General features: G+C 52.8%; 1 protein-coding gene across 1 annotated transcript; it reads left to right on the top strand.

Annotated features, from left to right (window-relative positions):
• Positions 1 to 743: 743 nt before the first annotated feature.
• GPR75 (G protein-coupled receptor 75) lies at positions 744 to 10,377 on the top strand. Its single transcript, XM_053245641.1, has 2 exons — positions 744 to 1,599; positions 6,264 to 10,377. The coding sequence occupies exon 2, from the start codon at positions 6,341 to 6,343 to the stop codon at positions 7,982 to 7,984; it is 1,644 nt and encodes a 547-aa protein (XP_053101616.1). The 5' UTR covers positions 744 to 1,599; positions 6,264 to 6,340; the 3' UTR covers positions 7,985 to 10,377.

The raw sequence follows: 10,377 nt of genomic DNA, 5'->3' as shown, positions 1-10,377 counted from the left end.
AAACCCCTCTTAAAGCCATCCAGGTTGTTGGCTGTCACCACATCTTGTGGCACAGAATTGCACACGATGATGCGTTGTGTGAAAAAGTGCCTCCATGTGTTGTTCCTAAATTTCCTGGCAATCAATTTCATGGAGTGAGCTCTGGTTCTAGTGTTATGTGAGAGGGAGAAGATTTTCTCTCTATCCACTTTCTCCACAGTCCATACCATGGTTCAAAGAATCCGGGGCCCCCAGCTCCACCCCTCCACATTTTCTGCATTATCTCCCTCACTCTGAGGGGCCGCCAGAGGGAGGGGTGAGCACAGCCCCCCTCTCCCCTAGCTACGTCCATACTTGGCACCCCCAAGAGCGCCTGCCCCAAATGGCACAGGCAGCAGGTATTGGGGGGCCCCTTGGAAACGTGGGGGGGGACGAGCCAAGGGCTTTATGGTATAGTTGTGAGCTGGGCTGCACAGAATTCTTTGGCCCTCCTGCAGGTGTTGTACTGCAGCTGCCACCATCCCTAACTATGGCCGTGGCTGAGGATGGATGGTGAGAGTTATTGTAGTCCGTCTGCAGGGGGGAGGGGACCGGAGTTGGGCAGCCCCCCCAGGCACGGCTGTGCTTAATTCTGCTGGGGATGATGGGAACTGTAGTCCAGCAACAACTGGAGATCCTGTGTGCACCCACACTTTTTAAAACGGCCTCTCCTACGTCTCTCCCCCAAATGCACCCCCTCTCCAAAAAAAGAAGGGGGACAAAATGTGCTGAGTAATTTTCCACAGCCAGGTACTCCACAACAACAACGAAGACTGTTGTTATTCCCGGCCACTGACTGGAGCGTGGCTGGCCGTGCGGTGTGTGCGCGCCCTGCTCTGTGTGGGGAGCGTGCGGCGCTCCGTTCCCGGGCACCCAGGTGAGGGGGCGCGCGGCTCGGTTGGTTGGCGCAGAGAGCGCCCAGGTGCCATGAGCGCCGTGCAGCGCGTGCAGACCGCGCCGCGGCTTTGCTCCGTCCGGAGCCGGGGGAGGGAGCGGAGGCTGCTGCGCGCAGTCCAGGGTCGTCGCGCGCCACCAGAGTCCGAATCGCCACTCAGCTGCAGCCGCCGCCCCTGAGCTGGAGTGGGGAGTGCGGGGTGGGGTGGCGGGTCCTGGCGGGGGTCCGCAGCGCAAAATGGGAGGCAGGGGCGGGGGAGCCTGGCCGGGCTGCGCTACGTGGGGCAGCGTGAGGTAACTGCGTCTCTCGTGTGTGTGTGTGTGTGTGTGGCATGATGATGATGATGATGGCACGGGAGGATCTTTGAGGCGAACCGCCGCCGCCGAGGCTGCTGCGCAGTGAGGGGCTTCTCCTGCTGCTGTGGCTGCGCTCTACTCCTCGCCAAGGAGCGCCCCCCGGCGCGTGCGTGTCTGCGGGAGGCGCTAGAAGCCCCCTCGCCTCGTCCCACCCCCCGCACACACCAGCGCAGCGCCCCAGCCCGAGCCGCTCCTGATGACTTCGGCCCCACCCGGGATCCGCCGCCGCCGGAGCTCTCCTTCTCTGCCTGGCCCGGGGATGCTCCACGCCGCCGCCGTCGCCGCCGTTCTCTGCTGCGCCAGGCTGCTGCCCCAAGCCCTCGGCGCTCGGTAAGGAGAGACTGCTTGCCTGCTGAGCTGGGGGTGGGGGGCAGACAAGGGAGCTGGGCCGCCACCTGCCCCAGAGGGCACCCTGGCCTGGGAGGAGGCGGCTGCGGAGGCAGGGGCTGCTTGCTTCGGCCTTTCCAAGGTCTCGACCTGCACCGGCGCCCAGCTGCGGGCCAGGCCAGCCAGAGCCCGGTGAACTCCTAGGCCCAAGCCAGCCCCTGCCTCTCGGAGTGGTGCTAGAGATGCGTGGGGCGGGAGGTGGGGTGGGGATGCTCCCCCCCCGCCCCCGCGCTGCTTTGCTCTGTCTTGGGTGAAGAGAGGAGGGTTGGCGCGCAGGGCATAGGATCTCCTCCTCCCTTTTACTAGATGGAAAAAAGGGGCCGATGCATCCAAGTGATTCTCCCAGGCACTGAGTAGTTGTGCTGATAGGAAGGAAGAGGCCAGGCACAGAAGTATTGGGAATTGGGTGCAAGCCGGCAGGTGCTGAGCCACAACCAGGGAGGTAATTACCGTCAGGCAAGGGGAGACAGTCGTCTAGGCCCCCCCCCCCCAGGCATGTCACATGACTCCCCACCCGCCCGTGTTGCACCCCCTTTGAATTATGTTGAGTCTCTTGGAGATCGGCAGTAGCAGGGCGTAAAAAAACTAGACTCAATGTGAACAAGATATTCACCGTATTCATAATGGGGATGTGAGTGTGAGTGCACTATATATTGTGAAGTGTGTTTGTGTGTGTATATATATCAGTGAGCGGCCCATTTTAAAATCTTGTCTCTGGGCCTCCTCCAACCTTGCTACGCCCCTGCCCACAACTCTATTAGAATTAGCAGCATTTAAGACGGGCTTCCTGCTGGTGGCTGGGTGGCAGGATGAGGGCACCTTTAATGGCTCTGGTCTGACCTGCCAGCTTCAAAGCTGGGTCAGGCAGACCTCAGCCCTTCTTGGGACCCGGCCAAATAGGTTAACAGGGGTAAGGGCCACAGTCAGTCCTTCTCCACCCCAGCCGGCCAGCTGGGGATTGACTGAAGCCCATTGGCCACCTTCTTCTGCATCCAGAATTGCAGCCCGGTCCCTTTATCCCTCTACCTTTAGGACTACCCTTTTTGATCCCGTCATCCAGCTAACCCACCACAGATGGGGCAGGGAGTGCATCCTGGTGCTCACCCCACCCCCAGTCCCACCACGAAACTGAGCCACCAGCACCTTCCGGATGCCCTTCCGCAGGTTGGCGATGTAAAGCTTGCCTCCCACGCAGGGGCGTTGCAAGGTTGGAGTGGGCCCAGAGACAAGATTTTAAAATGTCCCCCCCCACCACCACCACTGAAGCTCAGCTCATGGAGTAAAGAAATCTTAAGGTTTTGTAAATTGTGGACGATGCAAGTCATTTAATGGTCCTAGAGAAAGACATGCTGTTCTGGTAGCTCCAGGTCTTAATGCTCACATCAATTTTGGAGGATGAATACAACTGAAGGAAGCCTGGGCAGGGGCATGGCTGGGGGAGTCAGTCATGTGACTTGCCTCTGGGGGGAGGGCCAAGGCAATGGGCCCCCAGACAAATGTCTCCCCTTGCCCTATTATAGTTACGCTCCTGCTCCCGTGGTTGAAAGGTGCACACCATCCTCCCTAAAGAAATCTGGTCACTCCGTGGTAAAACCTTTCTGCAGGATTAAAAAAAAACCCAGACCATGCCAGGCTCCTTTGCATTTCCTTGTTGGCTTTTCTCCTGGAACGCTCCTGCCCTCTGGGTCCCTGGCGCTTGCCCAGTGACGCCTCGGGATCATTTCATTGATACATGTGGTGGTGCCCGGAAACAGCCTCACCATCTCTGCCAGGTCCTGTGAAAGGTAGGAGGACACAACACCCAGGCCAGTTGCACATTCGAGGTCATTCTTCCCCATGTGCACCACCAGGAGATCAGGGCATACGCTCATACAGGGGTGTACCTATAACCGAGTGGATTCAAAGAACCCCCCAGCTCCTGAGGGCCCCCCAGCTCCACCCCTCCTTATTTTCTTTATTACCTCCCTCACACCAAGGGGCCACCCGGGAGAGGGGGCGAACATGACCCCATATCCCCTAGCACCGTCAGGAGGGGCATAAACCTGTCCCACTGGAGGCCTTGCCTGCCTTCCCAGTGTATTTTTACTTTGTGCCCCAGGCCCAAGCTCCAATCCGGCAAGTTCATAGCTGCCCACTATGCAATGTTGTGTCCCACGATCCACACAGAGGCCACCCACACCTCAGCTGCCGCTTCTGAAAGAAAGAAGGGGGGTGTCAGACCCTACCCTCCTAGCTGCCCCTGCCCAGAAACAGCCCTTCCCTCAGGTACACCTTATAGACCGATGAAGGCCAACAGCCGGTCTTCTGGACCTGCTGCAGGTGGGCCCCAGCTGCAGGGCTGTCCTTAGAGAACCCTGGCGGGGTGCGGGGCAAATCAGCCAGTGGGGGGCCCCCTTCCAGTTAATTTTAATCGGGGTTAAAAGAGTGGGGCCTGGGGCGGTTGCCCTGCTTGCCATGCCCTAAGGACGCCGCCGCGGAAGCTGCCCTAGTGCGGAAAGGATGGGCACTAAAGTCCCTAGAGCGCAGCCCAGCCTCCTGCAGCGGAAAAGGGTAATGAACTGGTACTGTGCAAGGGGCAAGCCGTTGCCGTGAACAAATAGAACTGAAGTGCCCATTCAGCTTCCTCAGGGCTTGCATGAGAAGATAATCCCCCCCCCCTTCCTCCAAGGGGCCGGTCATGGGCATCCTCCTCCAGCCCTGTTCCCACTTCCTCACCCCGGTGCTGCTCCTGTGTGTCTCCTCCCGTAATTGCTCCCTCCCCCATTTCTTCCTCAAGAGCCTCATGGCTAGAGCCTTCCCCGATACTCACCTCAGCTCCGGCCAGCTCCGATGCCCCCTCAGTCTGTGCCAAGTGGGAACAGAACTCAGACAGGGATGCCTGGGTTGGAGGAGCCCCCCCACATGGCCACTGGTCCCCTCTTCTGGATCTACCCTCTGCTTTTTGGATGGGGCCATGCCGGTTGAACTCCTCCAGGGATCCTCTGAGAGATCTTCCTCCTCCTTGCTGGCTGGAAAACGCCATCCCAAAATGGTGACTGCAATTTAAACTGCCTCCCCTATCTTGCTGGCCAACGGGATACTGAGGGAGGGGGTGGCACCTACTACCTCTCTTGTCTCCGTGCGAGAGGATGAACCGAGCAGGCCTCCCCCCGCCCCGTGGAGGCGTGGGCAGCAGGTGGAGTGGCCACTGGGTCTGCCTGTCTGGCCCAGCGATCCTTGAAAACGGCAACCTCCACCCCCCTGCCCCCCAGCCACGCACATTGGTGGCGAAAAATAAGGTAACTTTTGGCAGCTTGGGCTGGGGTGGTGGGGCAGCGGTGGGGCAGCAGGAGGCCGCCCAGAAGCCCCCCTGGCCCCTTGGAGCCTCCCCAGATCTTGGAGGCCACGGGACGGGTCCCCAAGGTCTGGGGGTCAGAGCACCTCTCCTCTCAGTGCACTGGTGCATCCTGCTCTGTCTGCCAGCCAGTGTGTTTAGCTGGAGGTGCCTAGAACTGAACCTGGTTCCTTCTGTGGCAAAGCATGTCCTTTGTTACTGAACTATGGCTTCTTCCTGCTCTGAGAAAGAATTGCATGTCCAAGTATTTGGTCAGTGTCGTGTCACTTGTCTGGGCTTAAATGCTCACAAGTTGACTCTGACCACATGGGATTGTACACGAAGGAAGCATTGTTGCACTTACAGCTTTGTCTGTCTTATCATCACCCTTTCTCTATCCCTTCCCCCAAACGGTTCAGGTAAAATTGCAGTCATTTTTGCACAGAGGGAAGGGTCAGGGTAACAATGAACAAATTGTATTCTCTCCATGGAATAATCTGTGGAGGACATACCTGCCAATTGTCATTTTCATTCCTCTGACAACAGTAATAAAAATTTTATAGTAGTTTTTGTGTTTTTAAAATTTTTAGAAGTTTTTAAAACATCACTGGAAATTTGGCTGCTGTGGGCCAACCCACCCTAAGTGGTGCAGTGGGAAAATGCTTGACTAACAAGCAGAAGGTTGCCGGTTCGAATACCCACTGATACTGTATTGGGCAGCAGTGATATAGGAAGATGCTGAAAGGCATCACCTCATACTGCGTGGGTGGAGGCAATGGTAAACCCCTCCTGTATTCTACCAAATAAAACCACAGGGCTCTGTGGGCGCCAGGAGTCAAAATCGACTTGATGGCACACTTTACCTTTACCAAAAAATACCTCCCACAACCAATCAAAAGCTTCCAAAGCTTACCCTTCTTTACCTTTAGGCCCAATGGTCAGGACAATAAAAGCACAATAACACTCTGAAAGCTGAGGAAGGGAAGGGAGAAAGTATTGGAATGCTGTCATCTATTTTCCATCTCTAGGGTTGTAGACCTTGCCAAAAATCACAGTGAGCATTTGTCCCTCCGCCATGGAATCAACCCCCCGAGCTGACTCATGACATGTACTAATTGATGGGGCTACCTTGCACAAGATGCAAGGCACAAGTAACGTTGGCAGAGATGGCTTCCTCTTCGCAATGCCCAACGTCTTTCAAAGACACAGGCATTCCCTTTAAGGCCAGACATTACTCTCATGCCTGTTGACTTATTTTTGGGTTGGGGGGTGGGGGTTGTGTTTGTCCAAACAGGTTTTACCCACCATGGACCTCAAGTTTCTGATGTGGGGGTTCTGAAGGACCCGAGCAGAGTGTTGCTTCCTGTGAGGATGAACCTGACTGGTTGGGCTGAGGCGAAGTGGACAGAGCACTCCAACTCCTCACCGCAGCTGCCACCACACTCTTGGGGCAACAATGACACCTTTTTGTTCGAGGGGGATCTCCAGGAAATCATCCACACAGCCACCCTGATCACGTGTACCTTTCTACTGGCTGTCATCTTCTGTCTGGGTTCCTATGGCAACCTCATTGTCTTCTTGTCCTTCTTTGACCCGGCCTTCCGGAAGTTCAGGACCAACTTTGATTTCATGATCCTCAACCTGTCCTTCTGCGACCTCTTCATCTGCAGCGTGACTGCTCCCATGTTCACCTTTGCCCTCTTCTTGGATTCTGCAGCGGGCATTCCAGATGCCTTCTGCTTCACCTTCCATCTCACCAGCTCCGGCTTCATCATCATGTCCCTCAAGACTGTGGCGGTGATCGCCCTTCACCGACTGCGCATGGTGCTGGGGAAGCAGCCCAATCAGACCGCCTCTTTCCCTTGTACTCTCTTGCTCACCCTGCTCTTGTGGGCCACTAGCTTCACTCTTGCCACACTGGCCACCATGAGAACCCACAAATCCCGCCTCTGCCTTCCCATCTCCAGTCTGGTCAGCGGCGAGGGGAAGATAATCCCTTACATGTATGTGATTGACTTCATATGCTGTGTGACGGTAGCTTCGGTCTCTTACATCATGATTGCCCAGGCCTTGAGGAGAAATGCCCAAGTGAGGAAATGCCCTCCGGTCATCACAGTCGACGCGTCCAGGCCTCAGCCTTTTTCTGGACCTCTTATGGCTGGGTGTGCTGATGGGGTACAGTGCACTGTGCCAGCTCTGTACAGAAATCAGAACTACAACAAACTGCAGCATGTCCAGACCCATGGCTACGGGAAGAACCTCAGCCAGTTGCCGGCATCTGCAGCCAGCAGACTCCAGCTGGTGTCCACCGTCAACTTGTCCACAGCCAAAGACTCTAAAGCTGTGGTAACGTGTGTGGTAATTGTCCTTTCCGTCCTAGTTTGCTGCCTCCCATTGGGGATCTCTTTGGTGCAGGACGTATTGTCCAGGAACAGTAGCTTCATCCTCTACCAGTTCGAACTGTGTGGATTTACCCTCATTTTTTTCAAGTCTGGATTGAACCCTTTTATATATTCCCGTAACAGTGCTGGGTTGAGGAGGAGGGTCCTGTGGTGCCTCCAGTACTTGGCTCTCCTCTTTTTTTGTTGCAAGCAGAAGACCAGGCTCCGAGCTGTGGGCAGAGGGAGCCTGGAGGCCAACAGGAACAAGTCCTCTCACCACGAGACCAACTCAGCCTACATGCTCTCTCCAAAGCCTCAGAAGAAGTTTGTGGACCAAGCCTGTGGCCCTAGCCACTCCAAGGAAAGCATGCTGAGCCCTAAAGCTTCCATCGGCCAGCAGCCATACGGAGGCCAGAGTAGTTCAACCCCCATGAACACCCGCATTGAGCCTTACTATAGCATCTATAACAGCTGCCCATCCCAGGAAGTGAGCACTCCCAACAGCCTGCAACCTGCAAGCTCTCCCTTTGGGTTTGCCAGGTCCTACATTGCCATGAACTACCACACCACGAATGACTTGGTGCAGGATTTTGACAGTACTTCTGCTAAGCAGATACCAGCTCCCTCGGTGTAGCCGGTGGGAGCTGAGGGCAGTCCAGGGTTCTGCCACAATGGTGGCTAACTTTTTCTTGACAAAGTGTGCCACATGATAAGGCCAAATTATGCCATCAGGCATTTTGGAATGCACTACAGCAGAGATGGGCAAACCTGACCCTCCAGATGTTTTTGGACTACAACCCGATACACTAAACAAAGCAGGGTATGAACCTGATCCAAAGGTAAACCAAAGCAATACAAAAGATCAGGGAAATATGCAATATGGCAACATGCAATATGGTCCTAGGTTAATAATATAGAACTACAAAAGAATATAAATGGATATAAATGGATAATAATAAAAGTTAATAATGCTGCATAAAATTGTTTGAAACTTAATAAGGATTGTTTTAGAACATCACAATACATTAGAAGTCCACATACGTATGCTGGTTAGGTAATAAGTTCAAATGTTGTAAAAAGTCCTCAGACAAAGCCTACAAACCCATGTGGTTCCCAGTGATTTTGAGTCGTTGAGGATCTTTATAGAGTCATACGCATTTCGACTCGTAGTCTTCCTCAGTGACTTCCCATGTATTGTTCTCACGAGGGCATTGCACCTCCAGACTCCTTTGGATCCAAATAAATTTTCATAATATTTCCAAGGTCCCCTTCTCACCCAGTAGCACATGCTATGTCCTCATGAGAAGAATACCTGGGAAGTCACTGAGGAAGACTACGAGTAGGTTATTAAAATACCCACTTCTATTCTCACCCTTGGTAGTGAAATATTATTAACCCAGGACCCTATTGCAGTTTTTCCTGATCTTTTGTATTGCTTTGTACTACAACTTCCATAATCCACTGTGGCCAATAGTCAGCGATTATGGGAGTCGTCGCCGTTCAGCCACAGGTGGAGTTTGCCCAGCCTTGCACTCTACAGTATATGTGTAAACCCTTCATGCTTGAGGTGTGTTTGCTTTTAGTCTACTGAACAAGCATCAGCCAAGATGAGAGGCAGACCCGACTTCAGGTCTGACTCTGCCATCTCCTTGGTTGTCCGTTTCATCTTTTTTCAATTTTACAGGTTACTAATCTCCATGGTACAGTGGGCATTATTACAATTCCCAGAGTATTATTTCTGAACTTTAGCATATCGTATTAAATCTGCTTTTTTGTCAAAAGGCTGCCAACTACGAATTGCCACTTAGTACTCAGTTTTAGAACTGAACTCGATATGACTTCACTGTTCCTAAGTATTTTGTCAAAAGTGCACAGTTTTAGCATTAACGGAGATGGTCGCTTTTTAAAGGTTTCTACTCTGAATTGTATATCTTGTCAGTGCAATGCAGAAGAATGTTTTTTCAAGGGGTGGCAATGGAGATTGAATGACATTGGCAGTGAAATGTGTAATGATACCCCCCCCACACACACACTCGCTCGCACGCACGCACACAACCCTCCCCCTCCACACAGCAAGAATTCTGCCAGGACCATGGTTTGTTTAAATATGGGGTTTTCAGCGTGTCTGAACAAGCCTGTTCCCTACTCTCTCTCTCAACAGGCTAATTCTTGCCACTCAGATTAGGTTGGCTGGCATACTGGGCAACGTTCCATGTGCCTTTTAACGAAACGTGTTTGCAGTTGTGCAAGAGCGCTCTTGTGCAAATGCAAGGATTGCACAAACAGAGTTGCACAATGCATGGCTACTCTTACGCAGCTCTGCCCATGTTTCATTGAAAGGCAGGTGGGATGCCGTGTAGTATCTCAGCCAGTATAATAAAAGCCAAGGAGAGGGGCAGGGAGATGCCATCATTTTAGAGGAACCTGCTAGGTAGGGAGATGAACTCATGGAGGAGTGCCTGCTTTGTTTTCTTTGCATCAGTCCCAGGTCTGTGCCAACAGTGACATCTTCATATGGGGTTTCTACATGTCTGTTATAGATCTAGACAGGCACATTTTTGAAGACACGGACACCTGCCATTTCAAACTTCTTTACAAACTGCCAAAGCTAAAAAGTTGTGTGTCTCTGTGTTGTTGTTGTTTTTTTTGAAGTGAGATTTCAAAGGTCCAGTATCTGCGTCAAGGTCCCCACTCTATATTAACACCAGGCTGAGCCTTTTTGCCAGTGTTTGCACCCCTTTTTGCACCATTATAAATGTCTTTTGTAATAACTGTCTTATTATGACTGGTCGTCTTTGTTGTGTAAGCATTCGTGTTATAAGAAACCTTTTTAGAGAATACACAGAACTAATTTTTGATGGGTTGAAATTGGGCACCACGAAGCCTAAGATAGGCAGAATTAGGCATACATTTGATTTTCTTGTAGTGTAATGACAATATTTTATTGGCTAATGCATTTTTGCCTTTGTATTTTTCTAATTCCCCGAAAATTATGTGAATTCCCCAAATATTACATGAGGAACAGTG

Source organism: Hemicordylus capensis, chromosome 1, assembly GCF_027244095.1.
Source record: "Hemicordylus capensis ecotype Gifberg chromosome 1, rHemCap1.1.pri, whole genome shotgun sequence".
In the NCBI taxonomy this organism is placed as follows: Eukaryota; Metazoa; Chordata; class Lepidosauria; order Squamata; family Cordylidae; genus Hemicordylus; species Hemicordylus capensis.
The sequence above is the reverse complement of the archived record's forward strand: the minus strand, read 5'-3'. Positions and strand labels throughout refer to the sequence as shown.